We start from the raw sequence: 22,366 nt of genomic DNA, 5'->3' as shown, positions 1-22,366 counted from the left end.
AGGACTTTTGAAAGTTATACACAAAGTACTTCCTCCATTTCACAATACAAGTCATTCTAGCATTTTCTACATTCATATTGATGTTAATGAATCTAAATAGATATATATGTCTAAATTCATTAACATCAATATAAATGTGGAAAATGCTAGAATGACTTACATGGTGAAACGGAGGGAGTACATTGTAGCTACATGCAGGTTACACTATAATTACTTTATTATTACGTTACATTTACATATGATAAATTTTTCCTAGTAAATTTATGGACAAATATATATAGCTAGTCCCATGTGCTTAGCCCTGAACCGCGCCAACTTTGACAGAGCACAGAAGAATGGTGTTCTCTTCCTGGAGATCAAATTTGGAATGCTCCACCGAACATCCGTCTCGAATCTCCTGCACTGCGCGTCATGAACTGCGCCAAAGACCACCCATGTCCCATGTCAACCGCTCTCCGGCGCCGGCACCGCCACCGCCTCCTTCCGGCGGTTGAGACAATCACAGGCGACACGCGCGGCGAGCAAACACGCACGCGTCGCGAAGGCGTTCGATCTGGCAGCTCATCCATCAGCAACGCGAGAAGGCACATCGACACTAGCTGAGGCTTGACCACCGGCTCAACGCCATCGCCGGTGAGAAGAGCCTCGGCGCGGCGGCTCTCGTCAACCTCGAGCTGGACTGGACCTACGGCACAAGGGTTCCAGCCACCGCCAGGTTTAGCCGATTTGATCGGACCTCACCAATTCGGTCCGAAATTTCCAAAATTTTAAACAAAATTTAGTTGAATTTGCCAATATTACCAAAATTTAAAAAAAAATTCGGCCAAAATAATATTGTATCGGAGAGGTCTAAATTGACCGAAATTTTGGAAATTTCGTTCCGGAATTTACAGCCCTGGCCCTGACCAGCGCAGTGCTGCGGCGATGACGAGAGCCTGCTCGATTGGTGCACTTCGGTTCGTCACCCCCTATCAAGTTGACCTGCGTAAGGGATTTTGCAATTTCCGAATTAGGAAATTTTTCGCTCCCCACCAACAAGTACATATCTCGTCCAATTTTTTTTTAATTTTTTAAATTTTTCTGAATTTAGTCAAAATTTAATTAAAATTATTAATTTTTTTCAATAATTTCGTCGAAAAAAGTTCCAAAATTCCTGAAATTTTGGTGGCAATCGAAATTCTGAAATTTTGTTGAAAAACAAAAGTGTAAAAATAACGCAAAGGCTACCAAGCAATTCATGAGCGCAGGTCCATCGCTGGGCCTGTGAGACTGCAACTTGCATTGGGTTTGTCGTCGGTAGCTAGGTGGGCCTCATTCTGCATTGTCGCATCCCATGCAGCCCAGCTACATAATGAGCCCAGCCCAGATGACAACTTGCCATCACGCCTCCGCCGGCCGCCGCCGCCGCCGCGATGGATGCCGGCGACGGACGAGGGGACGGCGTCGACCGTCTCAGCGAGCTCAGCGGCTTCCACGGAGGCGGGCCGCGCTCTCGACGCGGTGGCGCGACGTGTTCGCCAGCGTCCACACCGTCTCGATGACGAGCGTTCGTCGGCATGGGCGTCGGCGCAACACACAGATCCTGCCCGGACAACGGCAGCGACGACGATCGATGACGACGACGACAACGACAACGACCTCACCACCATGTCCTCCGAATCCGAAGACGACGGAGATCGCAGGATCTCTCGTTTCCGTCTTCCTCCTGTTACCGCAAGGGTCGCCCCGCAACCCGGCGGCGCCAAGGGCGCCATGCCGCGCCATGGGCGTCCGTCTCTCCGTCTCCGCTGCCCGGCGTCGGTGACCAAGCTCGCCATGGCGAACTGCCGCTGGAAGATGAAGAACGCCCGGCGTCGGCGTGACGGCTCCGAGCCCTGGACCTCGACGCGCCGGCGCTACGACACTTCGTCTACAGGGCTTCGTCCTCCACCTCTCGCTGCGATCGTGAGCTCCGGACATGGCGGCGCGAGGTAGACCTGCGCCTCGTCGACAATCGGAGCCGACGCGTCGCGACGGCGTTCTGGCAGCTCACCCACAACGCCATCGCAATCGCCGGCGAGGAGAGCCTCGGCGCGGCGGCGGTGGCGGCTCTCGTCAACCTCGATCGCCTCGAGCTGGACCTACGGCACAATGCACCGTGTTCCAGAAAGCGCAGCGCCGTGGCGATGGCAAACCTGCTCCATTGCTGCTCTATTGCTGCCCTTCGATTCGTCACCTCTCTACAAGAGAGACTACTCATCACGATCTCTTCTACTACAATTCAGATATAAACTCGATTTCGACAAGTCCGTCGATCTCTTCGTGCACCGGAGTTCGAAGCCGAAGCTTTCTTTGGATGACGATGATGAAGAAGAAGAAGAGGTTTCTGACATTGCTGTCTTGAGTGGCCAATCGTTCGAGTGCTTGCAGAGCACTCTGAAACGAGTGAGCTTGCAATTCCGAATGGAGATCGAAGACCAACTGCTTTGGATCGCAGCTTGCCAACTTCTTCGCCGAAAACGCCATGGTTCTTGAAGAGATTAACGTTGATGATGGGAATCAGTAAATGTGCAAGCACATGAATCGCAGGGTTGGAAGATGGGTTGCCGATTCACGCGAAAGGAGAAAAATTCAGAGAGATTTCACAAGTTCAGAGTCTTAGGCTGTGTTTAGTTCCACGCCAAAATTAGAAGTTTGAAGAAATTGAAACGATATAACGGAAAAATTAGAAGTTTATGTGTGTAGGAAAGTTCGATGTGACAGAAAAGTCGAAAGTTTGAAGAAAAAAAGTTAGAATCTAAACATAGCCTTAAACTCTGAAGTCTGAAAGTTCAGAGTTAACTCTGACCTCTGAAGTACCCCAGAATTGACAGGTGACTTTCTTCATAAATAATTGTTCTCTTCTTCATAAATTAAATCCAAATGGATTTACTTACACTTTGCCACCTTACAACAATGAATACCAAAAAAGAATAGTAAATCTCTTTTACAGTAAGAATAATCATCACCAATACAATGCATACTACAAATCCATGCATTTTTTATTTTTTATTACTCGTAGCAGTAAAAAATTTGGACTTTCTCTTCAAAACCCTCATGGTTGACTCAGACCATTGTTGCCACATCTCTTGAACTCCGGTGGTGGTGGAGGCAGGCTCGTCTCTGGTGTCGGCCCATCCTCCACGATGAACGCCGTCGCCATGCCCATAATGATGTGGAACTCAAAGTGACAGTGTAGGTACCACATCCCTGCAAACAAGAACACAACCAACAATGACACATCAACCTCTCTTTTCACCCAATTTTAATGCCTACCAACATAGAACAACAAAAAATAATATCATATCATATAACGCGGTCATAAATTCCTTATATGCCACCGAAAATTTACCTGGATTGTCTGTGACGAAGCGAATGGCAGCCCACCCGCCACGTGGAACCTGCACGGTGTTCCTAAGCTGCGGGTTGTGGTAGTTGAACTTCCTGACATCCCTCTTGGCGTTAAAGTTGCCGAGCCCCTGTGCAAGGAGGAAGACATCATAGCCATGGAGGTGCATGGGGTTGGAGTCGCTCTGCATCAGCGTGGTGCTCTGGAAGATGATCTCCACCGATGTGTTGTACTTGAACCGCTTCAGCTTGGTCGCCTTGAACGTCGGCTCCAACGCCTCCTCGAGCGGGCCAGGAGGGATGAGATCACGGTTGGTGTAGTTGAAAGGCCGCGGCGGCCGGATGGGGAAGTCCTCCGTGTACACGCCCTTCGATGTGCCGTCGTAGTAGCGCTCGAGGAGCGCGGTGGTTTTCGGGTGGGCGAAGGAGACGTTGTTCATGGTGGCCACCACGATGGTCTCTGGGCTGCGCCGCCGCTTGCAGGTGGTGTTCTGGCCACGGCATATGGAGCCGAGCCCCAAGGTGACGAAGAGGCGCTCGTCGACGTGCATAGGGACACGATGGCGCTCTGGGTGGGCAAGGCCGGTGAGGTTGGCGTGGAAGTAGTAGGACGGCATGGTGTTGTGTTGGTTGGGCATGATCGGCATCGGTACCGGGAGGCCGTTGTTGTTGGCGGTGGCGCCGGCGTAGCGGACAAGGCCACGAGAGGTGAACACCGGGATTTGCGGATCCGGCTCTGGAGGTTGGTTAGCCAGCGCGATCATGTGGTAGTGCGCCGGTGGCGCGTCGGCGACCATGATCACGTCGATGGCCTCGCCAGGGGCGACGGTGACCATGTCCGTCTTAAATGGCGTCAGGTAGTTGCCATCGGCGCCGACCACCGTGAACGTGTGGCCGGCGACCCTGAAGTAGTATTCAGAGAAGAGTGCAGTGTTGATGACCCGGAGAAGGTAGCTCTCCCCGTGCTTAACGTCAAGGATGAAGCTTTCCTCCACCATGCGAGAGCAGTTGCTGAGGTCGCCGAGCTTCCCATTGATCGTCGCAGACAACGGGTTGTCGTCGAAGTTGCCGTCCATCATCCTTCTATCTAGCTCGATGAGGTCAAGCTCCCACCATTCTCCTACAAATGGGATGATACATATTTCTTAAGTAAGTGGATTCGTAAGTACCGAAATTATTCCAACCAAACAAATTCAATTAATCAACGGTCAAGATCAACCGGTGCATAGCTCAACGATCGATCTAGACCGTTCATTACCTATGATGATCGGCACGTCCTTGGCCGGTGTCGGGAAGGGGTACTTCCCATCACGAGGGCGAACGATGAAGGCACCATTGATGGTGGCCCTGAGGCAGGTGACGTGGGCGTGCCACCACAGCGTGCCGACCTGGCCGGTGACGTTGAAGCGGTAGGTGTGCTCGTTTCCTGGTGGGATAGGACACTCGGTGACAAAGCCAGCCCCATCAGCCCAGCAGCTCCTCATCTGGCGGACACCATGCCAATGGATGGTAAGCCCAAATGGCAGCTTGTTGATGACGTGGACAACCACCGTGTCGCCCTCCGTCACGTCCACCGTGGGGCCCGGGAACTGTCCGTTCACCACGTAGATCTTGGTCGTGTTGCACAGGTGCGTCGCGTTCATCTCGTGCACCACGAAGGTGTGCTCCACCACAGCCGCCTCGCCGCCGACCACCGCCACAGCGAGAACCGCGACAGTGATGGCGCAGAGGAGAGAGGTCACCATGGAGAGCTTCTCCATGGTGATCTTACCAGCTCCTACCTATAGAACCAAGCTGAAATGCTGAATTAGCTTGGTAGGTTTTGTGATGAAGTGATGCTTCTTCCAGGACAGTTTTGGGGCCATATTTATAGATAGAAGCAAGGTGGCTGATGATGCAGCCATACGCATATAGTTGGCACAGAAGTACATTTGCTGAACCGGATGGCCGTTTGCAATGGTTGACCAAGCCAATCGCTGCAGACCAGATGACAAAATGGACGGTAGCGATCAGCACAATGGAAAAAAGGGTAAAACGAGGAACACTAGATAGAAAAAATTAGGCTGCATTTGCACTGCATTGCTAATTTGCTATACTTTTCCAACACAACAAAGGCACGCAACCCAGTTGCCTCGCAGACGCAAGCTAAAATAGCTAGCTAGCTAGCTACTTCATGGAAAGGTCAAAGATCAGACAATATATCATAGCAGAGTAGCTGGAGATTAATATAATATCATTGGCAGAGATAACTTTTGTCTTGGAGTAGTAACCAATTAGGTTGGTAAACCCCAGCTTAATCCTGGGGTTGATTGACTAGTTAACCCTGAAGAGGTTGACATGTAGTAGTAATATACTCCCTCTGTATTTTAATATGACGCAGTTGACTTTTTAGCGATATTTGACCATTTGTTTTATTCAATTTTTTTTTTGAAAATATGAAAATGTTTATGTTATGCTTAAAGAATATTTGATAATGAATCAAGTCACAATAAAATAAATGATAATTACATAAATTTTTTGAATAAGACGAACGGTCAAACGTTGGATAAAAAGTCAATATACTCTCTCCGTATTTTAATGTATGGATAAAACGTTGAATAAGACGAACCCTAAACATTAGGATTAATATACTCCCTCCGTATTTTAATGTATGACGCCGTTGACTTTTTAGCAATATTTGACCATTCGTTTTATTCAATTTTTTTTGAAAATATGAAAATGTTTATGTTATGCTTAAAGAATATTTAATGATGAATCAAGTCACAATAAAATAAATGATAATTACATAAATTTTTTGAATAAGACGAACGGTCAAACGTTGGATAAAAAGTCAATATACTCCCTCCGTATTTTAATGTATGGATAAAACGCTGAATAAGACGAACCCTAAACATTAGGATTAATATACTCCCTCCGTATTTTAATGTATGACGCCGTTGACTTTTTAGCAATATTTGACCATTCGTTTTATTTAATTTTTTTTGAAAATATGAAAATGTTTATGTTATGCTTAAAGAATATTTGATGATGAATCAAGTCACAATAAAATAAATGATAATTACATAAATTTTTTGAATAAGACGAACGGTCAAATGTTGGATAAAAAGTCAACGGTGTCATACATTAAAATATGGAGGTAGTAATTAATTAGGATTAAGTCATATTAATTCTAGTTAGATAGAAGCAAAGACTTCTTCGTCTCACCAACCCCTACCAACCCAGCATTAGTCTGACTCTGATTCTCTTGGCTACGTTTGTAAGTCTTTCCATACGACAGATAGTACCGTACAGTAGAGGTTGTCTGAAACTCTGAATAATACGCTCGTGATAGCTAATACTCGTACGGATTGATAATACTTATTATTTTAAACAAGAACACGATCTAAAAAAATAACTTTGACCATTATTTTTTATTATAATATGTATATCAAATATATGATTTTATTAAAGTACTTTTAAGACTAATCTATATATGTAGTCACCATATTTGAAAGACAAATATTTTAAAAATAAAAAATAACTTTGACCATTATTTTTTATTATAATATGTATATCAAATATATGATTTTATTAAAGTACTTTTAAGACTAATCTATATATGTAGTCACCATATTTGAAAGACAAATATTTTAAAAATAATTCATAATCAAAGATTCTAAAGTTTGACCTCACCCTTATCTAAAATGATAAGTATTATCAGTCTGGAGGGAGAAGCAAAAATTTTCTTCGACATGGACGTGTAGATCATATCGATGTCGCGTGTTGTTAGGAAGATTTTAATACATTCAGATGAGTACAATTGGGAGATTTTATAAGATCAGCTGCTTTGACTTGTGGTTCAATTTTAGTTGTTCTTGCTGCAGCAGTGAAGCTGGGGAAGTCCAAATGGATATTCATGTATACTACAGTAATTTTTTTTGACCCTTCTTTCAGTCTTCTCAGAATTTATGCAGTAGAATCGAGCCACATAGTGAGAGTTCAGACTTCAGATTGGTCACATGTATATACATTTTGGTTGATTATTTGAAGGGAGAATAGATCAGACACATATAATATGCATGCAGCTGGTAGATTTTGACATTTACATTGGTAAGATATTTCTTTCTGAATCTTGCTGGCCTTGCATATCAAGCATAAAAAGGCAGAGGTAATTTTGACATGCAATTTTGACATGCTATCTCTGCATGCATGATTCCCTTTACAACTGAAAGTTCAATTCAGAAAAATAAATGAATTGCATGGTCTACCATTCTGGTTTCCCTTTATAACTGAAAGTTGTATGGTTTGGTTTTGGGAAAAAAAACATGCATTGCATGGCACTATTCAACAGAGTGGCAGACGGATGCAAAGACCAGGCACTAGCAATTGACCAGCACTAAACAAATGATAAAAATTATCACACGGGAGATAAGGAAATGTGGAATTTGATGCATTTTGACATGTCTCATATATGTCTGAGGCTGATATTATCGAGTCGGCCATGAGATGGGACTTCTTCTTGGAAAACTAGTTTCAACCCAATGACATATCTTGGACTATCAAGAACTGAAGAACATTTATTTTTGTCCTATTGTAGCCGACAGTCAAAACCATATGCAGACAACGAGTAATTAATAAGCTGTTGATAACATCTAAATAAATCTATATATATGCAAAAATATCTACCAAGTATGGTCTTTTTTCATCATATACTACTGCATAAAAAGTAAGAGTAAAATTCACTTTGTACCATATATATTTTATTTCCTATGTTTCACTTTAGATCACCTGTAACCAATCTTTTCATTTTGAATTGGGTAATCTTACATTTATTTCACTCTGGACCACTCGACTCTCTTCTAAAAGCATATGAATGATCTCGAGTATGTCGGCTCCTACTTGTCAAATAGCTCTTATAGCTATATGTATGTAAGATCATTTATTTGACATATAACAAGTTGGATATAGATGGATAAAAGAATCGAGGGTGGTCCAAAGTGTCTCAAAGGTAAAAATATCTGGTCCAAAGTAAAAATTGGTTAAAGGATAGTCCAAAGTAAAACATCGGAAATTTACTCTAAAAGTATATACATATATCAAGTATATAAATATTGTGACATTGTAGTGGTTTCTTTCCGAAAGATATTTTGGTTCGCCACAGAAATGATCAAGTAGTTCTTCTCTGTGAATGACATCAATGTTTTAATTACCACAAAATTATGAACTATACGAGACTTCACAAATTAAATCCCTTCATTCGTACATGCGTAGTTAATTAATTTAGCTAAACGGATTAGATCAATAGGTCACATCGCTGAATATATACTCCTTCCGTTTCTAAATATTTGACACCGTTAACTTTTAACACACGTTTGACCGTTCGTCTTATTCAAAAACTTTTGTGAAATATGTAAAAATATATATATATATATATAAGTATATTTAACAATGAATCAAATGATAGAAAAATAATTAATAATTACTTAAATTTTTTAATAAGATAAATGGTCAAACATATTTAAAAAAGTTAGCGGCGTTAAATATTTAGAAACGGAGGGAGTGGGACGCATTCGTAGCAGAAAATACGACCAGAAACTCTTTAGCTACAAGCACAAACTGTATGTTGAACGATCGACTACGTGATTGATACAATTAATTAGATATTTATTGCTAGAACTCGATCTAAGCTAGCGGCGGCAGCACAAAGCAAACGTGAGAAGTAAAAATCGGTCAAAGTCGATGGTGTCTACGTAATCACCTAATTACTTTGGTCAAAATAATTAACCTTTACCTTTTCCCAATATCGCTAGTTCTTGCTGCGCAAGCACCTCCGCATATATTATGCATCTATGGAATTGGTAATTAACAGCAGCTACTAATTAAGACAATTTTTTTTAAGAAAAATATGGAAGTATAGCTTTTGGCCTCTGCACTAAAAAATATGTGCACGTTATATCATGGACATCAAGGTTTAAACAGAGCACACCAAAATTAAGAGGAAATTTTGGCTTCAAACCATTCAGCTGGTGGTGAAATTTGTTGCATATGACAAAATTTTGTCTGAACGTCAAAGCAATCAGTCTTAATCTGCACATGGTTCTACTGTAATTACAGTGAAGAGAGTACACCAGTATCTACAATTCCATATATCCTCTTGTCCCTAATTGACTTTGATAATGTATTTGTGACAACTGAGACAATGAGACTAGTAGTATTATTTAGAGGACAGCATGCAAGAACAAAGGAGTAAACTTCCTTCTGTCTATATAATATGCAACAAGTACGCAGTAATGATCTTTCTAATGCCGATTTGGTCAAGGAAATATATCATTGACAGCTTCCTTTCTGGGAAGATGCCTTCTAGTTGGTGTAATTTTTTCAAAGAAAAACACTCGGAGAGGACAAACTTTTTGTGATCATTATTGTCTGTAACACTGTATGTAACTGAATAGTTCAATCAGCTAGCAAAGCCCGGGCTACTCACGGCGTCTACCTTGAGATAAACTCAGAATTAACTGTAAGATCAATGTGTGTTTTGATTTTTATTCTGTGATGAATAATTGGTATCTGTGATTATTGGTTTTTGATATTTGGAATTTATTCATGAAGTGGTTTTGGAGATAATCAATTTTCAGGTGATGAACAGGGTTTGTTGTTTTGTCGGGACCGGTCAGACTGGGCGGAGGTTGCCGGTCAGACTGGCTTGTGTTGAGCGGTCAGACTAGCCGGCCCGCAGTCTGACCGGCCGACGCTGTATCAGTTTCGGTTTCGGGTTGTTTCTTTGGATATCCGTGATTGTTTCATGGTTATGGCTTCTAGATGGATACTATACGTATGTAATACTGTTGTTTGCTACTAATGAGTCAAGTTGGGGATAGCTTGGTCTCGGAATATTGTTTCTTTGTTTGTTTCATGTGTAGGTGACTCGATGCCTTGGGAGAGTATTTGCCCCAAGTATTTGCGGTGATGGACCGGGAGTCGGCTTGGTGGTAAGACGATGTCCGTGGTAGTCAGACATCATGCGGGATACTAAGGCTAGAGTTGATGCACGTGGTTGGTAAATATTCCATATGGCATACAATGGAGGTATTGTGTGCGTATGGGATGCGGAGTCGAATTTGGAAGGAGTCCAAATTTGGTACGATTGGTTATGTAAAGTTTGTGTTTTGTACTAGAGGGTTTCCTAAGGTGTTTAGGACTCTTAGTATGAGTTTGGTTCGTGGCTTTAGGCTGCCTACCTCATGTATAAATAGAGGGGGAGCGTGAGGCTTCCTAGTATCGCTTTTGAGAGCAATTGAGTTGCTAGTTTAGTTAGGGTTTCAAGTTTAGTCGAGATTTTTTGTAAGGAGTGTTGTTGGTGCACTTTGTAAACACAGAGAGAAGCAATAAAGTTGTCATCTACTTTAAGAGTTCTTCGATTTGTGTTTCAGGTCAGACCGGCGGCAGGCGGCGGTCAGACCGACGGAGGAAAGGCGGTCAGACCGGCGGCGACTTCACACGCGGCAGGCAATCTTTAGGCGGTTGGACCGGCGGATCAACACCAGTAAGACCGGCGGCACGAGCTCGGTCAGACCGGCGGATCAACCTCGGTCAGACTGATCTACATCGAATTTGAGGGTAACTTTTATTTCCGCTAAAAGTTTGGGTTTTGGGGTATATCAACCATTCACCCCTCCTCTGGTTGGCTTAGTTCTTGTAATTCGATCCTACATTAACCTGTCCATGTTAATATTGAATAATTCAAAACCCAGCTGGAATAATATCAAATGACAAATTCTATGCTTAATTGTTTAACACATACTAAACTTTCTAGCATTGTTCATATTCATATAGATGTTAGTGAATCTAGGCACACATAGACAATACTAGAAAGTTTTATAATATGAAACGGAGGAAATATTGGTTTGTTACAGATGCCGCCGACAAGTCCATAATTATCAAGAACATATGTACTGGAAAATTGACTGAATATAATGTTATTTTTATATATTAGTTAGACTTAGTAATGTTTAAGAGGTCGTATATTATTCCTGCGTAATTATATGTATGTGTTGAATTAATTAATTGAAGATGTGGAATAGTATACGTACCATATGCAAGAATAATTGTCGAGGGGACACGAAATCGACAAGGAAAATTGCATGAACATTTGCCCCCAAAACATATTTGCTTGACCTTTGACTTCAATTTCATGGGCCCACCTGTCCGTGGAATGGCAGACAATTTCTACTTGCATATCAAAATAACATCAGCTATAAAACAGTGTACTAGTAGTAACAGTCAAGGGGAACTCCAGTAAAGAATACTCGAATGTTTCGTACCACGTGGTGCAAAGAATATACACTTAACTAAAAGCTAACTTCTAACCCCTAGAATTTATTTCAAAATATAACTTCTACTCTAATATTCTTCCACTCCAATTACATCTAGAATTTATATATCTTCCCATTTTAACCTCAACCTCCTCACTCTCAACCATCTCTAAATTCATGAGGCCGGGGACATCTCAGTCCTTTCCTTTCCTATTAATTTATCTTTACAATGCTACAGCTTTAGCCTCTTTGGAACGGAGATAATAGTAAGTAATAATTGCATGGCAACACAATTTTCTTATTGATTAATGCTTCCACCGTTCTATATCATAAAATGTTTCTAATTTTTCTCCTTTTCAAATTTGATCAAGCAATAATTTATAGAAAAATGTACTACAGTTTCTAACAAAAAACAAATTACTTAGACTGTAAATATATGTATTTAATGGTTAATTTAATGAAACTAATTTAGTACTGTACTTATTACACTATTTTTATAAATTTAAAGAAGTTTAACTTATAATAAACGTAAACGTCTTATACAATAAAACAAAACAAAGTGAGTATACGCTATAAAACGACCCATGTTTGAAACAAGGATCAGTATTTAGATTCAACAAGCTAGTAGCCATCACCAAATTAAAGATCTTAGTACCACATTGACTCTTAAAAGTCATAACACGCCGATGGCTAATTAATATTGTCTATTTCTATGCAAAACAGTAAACAAAGATCGTCGACGTTGGATTTGCGTGTCGATCAGTCATCACGCATGCATGCACCGAATGGTCCTAAATAAAACTTGACAAAGTAGTACCTTTGACACATGTTTTTAAATACATGTGAAAGATTAAGAGGACGCTTCTGATATGGACACGTCATATGTTAATTGTGCAATGTACGGGACAAAATAATTAAAAGAGAAAATCAAGAAGAGTGTCACGTTTGCCAATAACATTTGACGACGCCGTCGACGTTGTTGATCGATCCATCGCCGCCAGCGGTTCTCCGCGTACTGAAATATGGAAAATCCTTTGCGTCGGGTGCCCGATGCGCGCCAATAAAAGTCGGGCACCCGCGCGTCCGCCGCCAACATGCCGCCACCACGCGCACCCGCGCTCACCATGTGTCTCCACCACAGTGCGCCCCATTTGCAACGGTTACCCGGATATAACAGAAACGTCCTATAATTAAGGAGGATCCGTTTCATTTTTTTTCCACCAACAATGTTTCAGCTAGTATACTCGTGATATTTAACTATGTATGAATCAAATGTTGCAGTGAGTTTTGATACTGTTTAATAATTTCATCTTGATGGACACGTGGGTTGTTGATGTACACAGGGTTTAAGTGTTGCAATAGCTTCAAATCTTTTGTTGCATATATTGAACCAAATTATTTCATCTAGCGATCTGATCGTCTTTCACTTTTTTTAAGAATTGAAACATTCTTTCGCTATTTGTTGAAATATTGTTTTATATAGGATGAACAACGTCTGATTTTTTTTCGAAACCGCTGTTTCATACATTGTAGCAAAATGTTTCATAAGGTGATTTGATTATGTTTCAGCTTTTTAAAAGACTGAAACATTTTCGATGTATTTAGTGAAACATGTTCAATCTACTTGGTGAAATAGCGTCCGATTGCGCCCAATTTGTAGGCGCCTAGTTGAAATATTGGTACCAGACATAAAGGTCCAAGAGAGTGGGTTGCACTTGCTGTGGCTCATGTTCGGTTTCCATATTTGATAACTGATGTGATATCGTTGTGTTAGAGCATCACCAACAGTCTACCAATAATCTATCCCTAAAATTTAATTTTTGGGTTTCCTAAACTGAAAATAGGTGGTGAAAAAACCCATTCCTCCAAGAAATAGCCTAAATTCAATCACAAAAACTAAAAGTGGGCCCTTCTGTTAAACTACCAACAGAAAATCTAGTTTCTTTCCTTTCCCGTGCGCAGAAGGAGATCGCCCCGACGCGGGAAGGAGAGGAGAAATGCGGAAGGAGGGGATTGGGAGTCGTTCTCTCACCCTCAAATACACGTACCGAGAAAATTGGAGATGGAAACTCTAAAACGTCCAGAGTTCTTTTGGGAATCTGTTGGATCAGTTTTTTTTAACCAAAATCCCAAAAAAATAGGATTAGGGATGGAATAGATAGACTGTTGGTGATGCTCTTAGTGGTCTGAGTTATTGATCGAAAACTGCGAAATTTTGATGTTTCAGTATGGGATGAATGAAAGTATATTCCAAGTAAATTTTAGTATATCTTTTCCGAATTCAAATTTAAAACAATAAATTTAACTAAAATTTGATAAGCATTTATGCAAATTTGGCAAAAACAGTCGTATTGCCGGTGGTCGCTCAATCAGAAAGGTGAACCTTGGATTATTTATTTTATTTTTGAAACTTTAATTTAAAATTTCAAAATATTTTTTTCCTTTATAAGAAAACATGTTCTCTCTGTACAATTTATTTTTTTTACAAACAAATCTTTTGTCCATGCATGGTATATGTATACGGACATTGGCACGGTAACTCAAGGCAAGTTACTACTGTCTGCTAGCACCTCTGCTTACAGCATGACAAGTTAAAAAAAAGTTTCAAAAGGTTTTTTAAGAAATTATCATACCCACCTGTATTTTTAACAAAGCTTTATATTTGGATTTTTCAACAAAATATTTTTTTTTTGTGGGGAACTAAGTTCCAATCTTGTGGGTTGCTTGAATTTGTGTGAGAAGCTGCTAGCACGTGATGGTGATTTTTTTTTTCTGATTACAATCTTTCAATGTTATAATATTTTTTTGGTACTGTATTAACATATAGGAAATTCCACGTCTTGTGTGGGTCGTTAAAATAAATCCAGGAACGACAAGCAATATATTGAGGCAAAAGAAAAACATAGAGCAAAAGGTATATAACAACGGTATAAATTTTATATTTTTTTTTCACAATAACGAATTTAATTTCATGATCAAGCAAGCCCCTTGGACAGAAGTAAAGAACGAACAATCGATTATCCAAATTAATTAATTAACCAACACGCGCGCGCACACAAGCACTTCACGCTAGCTGACACGTCACACGTGCACATGCATCCTTCACTTCTCCGGCTTGCCGCCGGCGCCGGCACCGCCGCCGCCGAAGCTCTTCTTGCGCTCCTCGATGAAGCTCGACGACTTCTCGTTGATGTTGGACGGCACCCTCAGGATCGACGGCATCCTCGGCCGGAGCCCCGGCCGCCTCGCCGGCGGCTTCGTCTGCTGGCCGCCGTCGTGATCCCCTCCGAGCTGGCTCGACGACGCCTGCCTCTTCTTGGACAGCAACCTCTTCACCGCCGACGACGCCGACCCCGCCGCCGCCGCCGCGCCGGATTCCTCCTTGATCGTCACCGTCTTCTTCACCTTCTTCTCCTCCTTCACCGGCGCCGCCTCCGCCACCGTCGCAGCTTCTGCAGCCACCGGAGGATCATTACGACGGCCACCTTCTTCGTCCTCCTTCTGCACACTTGCTCCTCCATTGCTCGTCGCCACTTCAGTGCTTTTCTCTTCAAGAATGGTGGCCGTGATGCTCTTGTGGTCGTCGTCGTCGTCTTTCTCGTCGACTAGCAACACCTCGGCCTTCTCGATCTCAATGGTGAACTCGTCGTCGTCTTCTTCTCCTCCTCTTTCCTCTTCATGGCCGCCATTGTTGTTGCTGCTGTCATTTCTTGGGCCATCGGTGATGGTCTTCTGCCGGTTCATGGACAGGTTCTTGGCGAGGAACGTCAAGAGACGGTCACACATGCCAATGCCACCTACAGTGCCTTTCTCCATTGGAAGCTGCCTATTTGCGCTTTTTTAGCGGCGCATTCGTGGGTGTGTGAGTGTTTTTCGTGGTTCGATTCTCGGTGTAGAAATGGAGGATGATGAACTTTTATAGATGCTTCAACTTGATGTTTTTGGGTTGGAGTGGATAAGGTATCTCAAGAAGAAGAAGAAAGACAGTAGCGTAGGAAGGAAGCAGAGGGTATGCAGGAGCAAAGAATTCATTCGTTTCTTGAAGCTGAGAAAACATGAATCAGATGCTAAAAGGTGCTTTGCATGATCAGAAGCAAAAAAAAAAAAAAAAAAAAGATCCTTGTTTGATGAGGGGATACCAAGCGATTCCAGATGCCGGAGGCAACCTGCTTAGAATGTTGCAGGTTAAAGCAATCCCAAATGTGACAATCAGTCTCATCTTCTAATACACTTAAAGAATGAGTAAAAAAATCATGCTCTACTTTAGAGTGACAGGCAGGACAACAAGGTTAAGTAATGCAAATGTACATTTGTTCATATAATTGAACTTGCGACAATTCATTCACTTGAGTTTGACTGAACCCTGTTTATTTGGTTCATAATTTTTATATCATAGTAACATACATAGAACACCATTTTATTTGCAGTTAATACAACCTTTTTTTCAGCTAAACAAGCTATGGCACAGGGTGCAGCAACTCATGAGCACGATTTCTGACCAACAACAGAGTTGTTAAAACACAGATTTTTTTTTCCATTTTCAGGTTAAAGCCCGGTGCAGAGGAACGACAAGACTGATCCTGCTCTGCGCCGCGTCCTCTCGCTCACCTTCCACTCCTCAACGAGGAGCTTCTTCAACTTGGGGCAGCCCGAGACGATAGTCGCTATTCCTGTGCTGCTCACTCGCCTGCAGTACACCATCTGGCATGACTGCAGCGGCAGGCAGCCCCTGACAAGGTGGCCTAGACCAACATCAGTGACCTCTGGACAGTGGGACAGCGCGATATCTTTAAGCTGCGAGCAACCTTCACCGATCTCCGCAAGCGCCATGTCTCCTATGGACTGTTGGTTGAAGAGAACAAGGCATCAGAAAATAAGGTAAAATAATCACACTGCTCTCGCATAATGACAGATGGGTATATAAGAGGATTGTCTAAGAAATAGCTGTAAATCCTGTAAAGTAAACATCATTTATCGATTGTTGGAGCAGAGTCTGTGACAAGCACACGCGCCACACAAGCACTAAACAAATTTTGTCTGGAGCCATAAATTTTGAACACATATATGTACCGCAATACTCCTGGTACCTTATGTATAAGGCACCAGACAACTAAACAAAGGAATAATTTGAGTGCTGGTTAATGGAGAAGATATCATGACGAACTTCATATTAGTGCAGATAAAAACTTATTCATAGGCCTGTTATTTGCTGTATCTTACAGAGATAATCCTTTTTGTTCGTCTTCTTTATGACCATCTATTTCTAGTATTAACTCTTTGATCTACAACTACTAAAACACAGACTATTCAAATTATAAAATTTTGAAGTTCTCTGCATACCAAAACCTACAGCTGTATCTAGTATAGTATCATCATATGTTCTTTACGTGTTCCTTGGTTGAAATGAGCTGATTTTAGTCCTGAATCCTAACTGCGCGGACCATAGTAAGCCTTATTCATTGATACCACAATTTTCAGATAATTTTTCATAAAAGAAATTCAGTGTGACAAGTGATGTACCCGGAGAACACTTATATCCAAGTAGACCAGATCAGGGCATCCTCTTGCAATTGCAGTGAGCCCATTATCAGTGATTAGTTGGCATCCACACAAGTTTAACTTTCGAAGAGGACAGCCTTCAGCAATTGCAGTCAGCCCTGCATCAGATACCCTGGAAAGGAAGTTGCAACAAAATTTAGAAACTGATATGTCTAGTGATGCATTCAGAACATACAATCCCCCAAGGGTGCTAGTTCGAACAGCATGCATAGGATGGAGCTGTAGAAATGCTGTCGAATATTTGATACTGTAGAGGCCAGTCCTTATCCCAACTATCAAATGTTAGGTTGTCTTGCATAACAACGTGGTCAATGTCACTCCTAATAGGCTAAGATATGATTAATCAATCTATGAATCTAAGTTGTTTCCTAATACCAATCATTCAACAAAGTGTAACAAGAATTATAATGAGCTTCGGTAAGGGGATGATGTGCATGGAGTAATGGACAAGATAGATAAATTGGATGGTTAAATGCATGATAATATTTACCTCTCACAAAATTGGAGTGTTAACTCTCTAAGCGATTTACAGTTCTCAGCAAAAGATATCAATGCTTTGTCTCCTATCTGCATACAAAATGAACTTCAATCAACTAAAGATATTTGAATTTTTTTCTCATTGCTGCATATGGTAAAAGAATAAAGATGGTAATAACCAAATCATGTCATTCCATCTAACACTTTAATTCTAAAACATGTCAAATCTTATATTTGACATATTTCACCATGTATGCTAGTTGCAGAATATCTATGCAAATGTCAAAAGTACCTCATAACCACGCCGAATAGAAAGTTCAGTCAAGTTCTTGCAACCTTGAGCTATGTAGCACAAGGCATCATCACTTATTCTTGAACAGTCGACCAAATAAAGAGACCTGAGAAGGGAGCAACCTCTACCAACCTCCAGAAATGCACTGTCCCGGATCCTTGGACAATAAATTAGAGATAATTCCAAAAGACCCCTGTTTTGACAGAAAGCAAATCATCTACTGTTAGTGCAACAAAATATCAATATGACATAGCTCTAAAAATGCAGGTAAGATAATTAAATAACAATGCCAGAGTGCAACAACTACTTTTTTTTTCTGAAGTAAAAGGTAGGGTAACCCACACTCTTGCCAATGTAATAAGAAACCATATTGTAGTTTATTTATGGATCAAGCATCTAAAACCTTTTCTTGAATTACCCTTCATTCTAAAATACTGCTCACTTATGTGAACTATAGAGAAATAAATTAAAACAGGAAAGACAATATATAGATTTTAAGTGAAGAAAGGAACTTTTAATATATTGAGTTGTCAGCAAGAAACATACGGGCACCAACGTCCAATGTGCTCCAGTGCAGCAGTTTCCATATTCTGACAACCATTGATCTTCAGGCGTGCTAATTTTTTGCAGCTACGAGCTACAAATTCAAGGCTTCTATCAGTTAGTAAATGGCAGTCATTGAGAATAAGATCTGTGAGATTCTTGCACCCTTTTGCAATAGAAGAAAGGCTCCTGCAATTCCAAAGGAAAATGTAAGTGAATAGTTGAATGAACTTAAAAGTTAATGAAGCAGCACAAGGTGGAAGCAGTAAGAATTAATGTGTGACAAACACCTACAGTACAAGAGAAATGATTCAACAGAAAACAGGTATGGATTTGTAATGTACTAATGTCCTGATGGAAGTTCAGCAATTCCAAGAATGTAATGTACAGCAAAGGAGAATTATGTCAAGATAAAGGAATATCTATACTCTGGAAATTGTCAAACTAGTAGATTCGAAACTTATCTTAAAGGCAAATTAATTCCTAAGTTGGTGCAGCAACAAAAACATCACAACTGCAAACAATGGATGTTAGTTAATGGGCTAGTGTGTTTAATCAGTCAACAGTCCAGTTAGTTGATAAATGTTCCCATGTTATTGAACATAGTTAAGAGTGTTGGACCAACAGACCTCCCACCTTAGGATAAGCACCTAACTTTTAGCATTCCAGCAGGGCAGCAGGCTGGTGCAATAACTAGTCCAACATTTTGTATCCTATATCTAATTCCATATAACTTGGTAGTACCCTTCCTTTCTGGCCAGCACATAATGATTTGACAGAACTATGCAAAACAAGAATGTGAAACAAAGTCGGATAATATGCCTCTATAAAATATTGTGGCATTGATTTACAATTCTACTTAGTACCTGTCCGTGAATCTTTCGAAGTTGTTGAGTGACAGACTCTCTAAGAATGAACAAAATAAACCAATAGCGTCTAGGGCCTCATCACCAGCACCCATGCATTGCAGCTTCAAAGTTTTCAACAAGCGGCATCCTTTAGCAACGGATACTACTCCCTCATTTTTAATATGATCTGATTCCAGTGACAGGAATTCCAGGTTAGGGCAGTGTGATCCAACAGCATGCAAGGATGCATCAGTCATCCAAGCACAAGTGGCAACGCCAACAGAGACAAGTGATTGTCCACAGTTCTTTATTAGTCCAATCAAGCCTTCATCTGTAGTGCCTTCAACAAAACGCAAGTTCAAATTACGAAGTAACTTGCAGCCTTCACCAATAGCAATAAGTCCTGGATCTCCAATATAGCAAGCCTGCAGAAAAAAAATTGTGATTTAGACAGGTCAAAAATTTGTGTGCATAATTAGTCTCTACATTAACAGCATATTTGGCATGCAGATACACCATTTCCTCATAATTAGAGAAGACTGCTGCTAATCACCAGGAATAATGCTTGTTCCAAGTATTGTGAGGTTTCATATACCGTATTACAAGTAAATATTACATTGGACACTCACAGTTAATACAGAGGCATAGAAGTCTTCAAGAAAAAAAAAAAACATGAAAGAATTCAGAGATGATGAAGTAAATAACTGAGAAAAAAGCAAAGGAACGGGTAGCATGACATTACCTGAAGATCCAACGAACTCAAGTTCTTACAATTCTCTGATATTCTTACTAAGCCTGTCGAAGTTATGGAAGAACACCATACCAGACTTAGTTTTTCGAGCCCTTTGCAACCCCTGGCAAGACTAGTTAATCCAACATCAGTCAAGCAAGTGCGCTCTGTCTCATTATCACTGCCCGGCTGGTCCAATGGAAATGGGGACATGTGCGCTCCGAAATTTGAGCTGCGGGACATCCTCCTACGGCGCCCAGAAGGACTAACATCATACATCTGTATCGCATCAGTGCATCAGTACAAGGCTATGTTAATCTACTGCAAGGAGAAAGTTTTCATTAAAGAATCTAACTGCATGTAATAGCACAACATCCGAGCACATCAGTTCATATATATTGCCGTATAATAATCATTAATCACTACTAAGCTGGTGGACACATAGCAATGGTTTTTCAAACTGATCATATGCAAAACTCACACATTACTTATTTGCATGCAGCTGTTGTACAAGTCATGGAAATGCAGATCTCATACAACTATGTACAAATGGATACCACAACTCAATCCCCAGGAGAATTATCAGTTATCACGATTCTGCATCCAACCAAGAGAAATGCGGATTTGTAAGGTCCAAATCGATCAAACTACCTTCAAAACAGGATAAGAAATCGATAGTTTGCCCCCAATTCCCCTACAAAACCTTCGACAGATGCGAACCTTCTCCCAAAATTCTAAATCTCCTCATAATCCCGATTCGGAAAACATCTCTACGATCCTCTACATTTCCTGCAATTCGCGTACGGAGCCACAAAAGCAAGGATAGGGATGGAGGGAACCCACCGGGCGGCGGCGCGATCTAGCGGCGGCACAGGAGGGCCCGGCCGCGGCGGCCTCGACGCTGATGCGCTCGTCCACCGACACCTCGACGAGCGCCGGGAACCGCTCGGCGACGAGGCGGAGCACCTCGTCGGCGCGGGCCCCGGACGCGGCGAGCTTGGCGGAGCGGCGGGTGGCGCGGTCGTGGCGGCGCCAGCGGCGGCAGACGAGGGCGCACGCGTCGAGGTCCCGCTTGGCCCCGGACACGGCCACGCGGCGTAGCACCTCGTCGAGGATCTCGTCCGGGAGGAGGAGGTTGATCAGGTCGGCCCCCCGCATCTCTCCCCCGCCGCCGGAGACGGCGAGGAGATCGCCGGAGATAAGGTGGGGAAGGGGAGGGGGGCGAGTCGTGAATTGCGAGGAGTTCGAGGGGGCGAGATGTAAGAAATGCCGCGAAAGTGAGCTGCGCTTGCGTGCTCGCGCGGTTTTATGCTGCGGCGCTTTTTGTCATTTCATCCTTGTACTATTTACTTTTTGAAGAAAATGATTAGGAGACTTCTTTTTTGGGGTTCGGTAATAAGATTTGGTTGGTAAATGATGGAGGTTTCAGATTTCGGATTAAGGCACTGTTCAATTCCCCCGAAAATTTTTTTCACCATGTCACATCGAATGATTTGACAATATATAAAATATTAAATATAAAAAAAAACTAATTACACAGATTACATGTAAATTGTGAGACGAATCTTTTAAGCATAATTGCTCCATGATTTGACAATGTGGTGCTACAGTAAACATTTGCTAATGACGGATTACTTAGACTTAATAAATTCGTATTGTAGTTTACAGGCGGAATCTGTAATTTGTTTTGTTATTAGTCTACATTTAATACTTTAAATATGTGTCCGTATATCCGATGTGACACGCCGAAACTTTTCACCACTAGATCTAAACACGTCTTAAGAAACTGAGGTGTACTCCCTTTCCCATAAAAAAAACCAATCTTAGACGAGATATGATGTTAAAAGAACAACATAAACGAGATGCGGTGTTCTAGATTTATTGTACTAGAAAATATCATACCCTATTCTAGTTTTGTTTTTTTATGGCCACGGAGAGAGTAGTTGTTCAGTGATATAATTATTTATTTTTATTGTAGAAATAATGGTTTTTCTTTGCACTATGAGATGTATATATAAGATATGTTCATTTCATTTCAGGTACACAATATATGTCTATACGACTATATCATATTAATTTGGTACTTTCTAGGTCCCTTTACGTTAATCAGAAAAATTTAGCTATCGGTTACATAGATCATCTTATCTGTACTATGTATCATATTAAAGTTTGTATTAATATAAGGGTTTGTTGGAACCATGCCACTCTATATTTGCAAAATTTGAGACATGCCACCCGTATCTCAATGTCATATAGGACC

General features: G+C 41.5%; 3 protein-coding genes across 3 annotated transcripts; all 3 read right to left on the bottom strand.

Annotated features, from left to right (window-relative positions):
• Positions 1-2,857: 2,857 nt before the first annotated feature.
• On the bottom strand, positions 2,858-5,187 carry LOC127753927 (laccase-19). The gene is made up of 3 exons (XM_052279375.1): positions 4,625-5,187; positions 3,371-4,486; positions 2,858-3,228 (listed from the first exon to the last, which is right to left on the bottom strand). Exons 1-3 carry the CDS (start codon positions 5,124-5,126, stop codon positions 3,074-3,076), a joined length of 1,773 nt encoding a protein of 590 aa, XP_052135335.1. The 5' UTR covers positions 5,127-5,187; the 3' UTR covers positions 2,858-3,073.
• Positions 5,188-14,656: 9,469 nt separating this feature from the next.
• Positions 14,657-15,714, bottom strand: LOC127753929 (uncharacterized). Its single transcript, XM_052279378.1, has one exon. It carries the CDS (start codon positions 15,471-15,473, stop codon positions 14,760-14,762), a length of 714 nt encoding a protein of 237 aa, XP_052135338.1. The 5' UTR covers positions 15,474-15,714; the 3' UTR covers positions 14,657-14,759.
• Positions 15,715-15,822: 108 nt separating this feature from the next.
• LOC127753924 (F-box/LRR-repeat protein 4) lies at positions 15,823-21,380 on the bottom strand. The gene is made up of 8 exons (XM_052279371.1): positions 20,950-21,380; positions 20,119-20,385; positions 19,395-19,801; positions 18,532-18,717; positions 17,986-18,178; positions 17,707-17,783; positions 17,178-17,328; positions 15,823-16,499 (listed from the first exon to the last, which is right to left on the bottom strand). The coding sequence occupies exons 1-8, from the start codon at positions 21,262-21,264 to the stop codon at positions 16,203-16,205; spliced, it is 1,893 nt and encodes a 630-aa protein (XP_052135331.1). The 5' UTR covers positions 21,265-21,380; the 3' UTR covers positions 15,823-16,202.
• Between the last annotated feature and the right edge of the window lie 986 nt (positions 21,381-22,366).

Source organism: Oryza glaberrima, chromosome 11 (genome assembly GCF_000147395.1).
Source record: "Oryza glaberrima chromosome 11, OglaRS2, whole genome shotgun sequence".
NCBI classification, from domain to species: Eukaryota; Viridiplantae; Streptophyta; class Magnoliopsida; order Poales; family Poaceae; genus Oryza; species Oryza glaberrima.
This window is presented reverse-complemented; position numbering and strand designations above follow the sequence as displayed.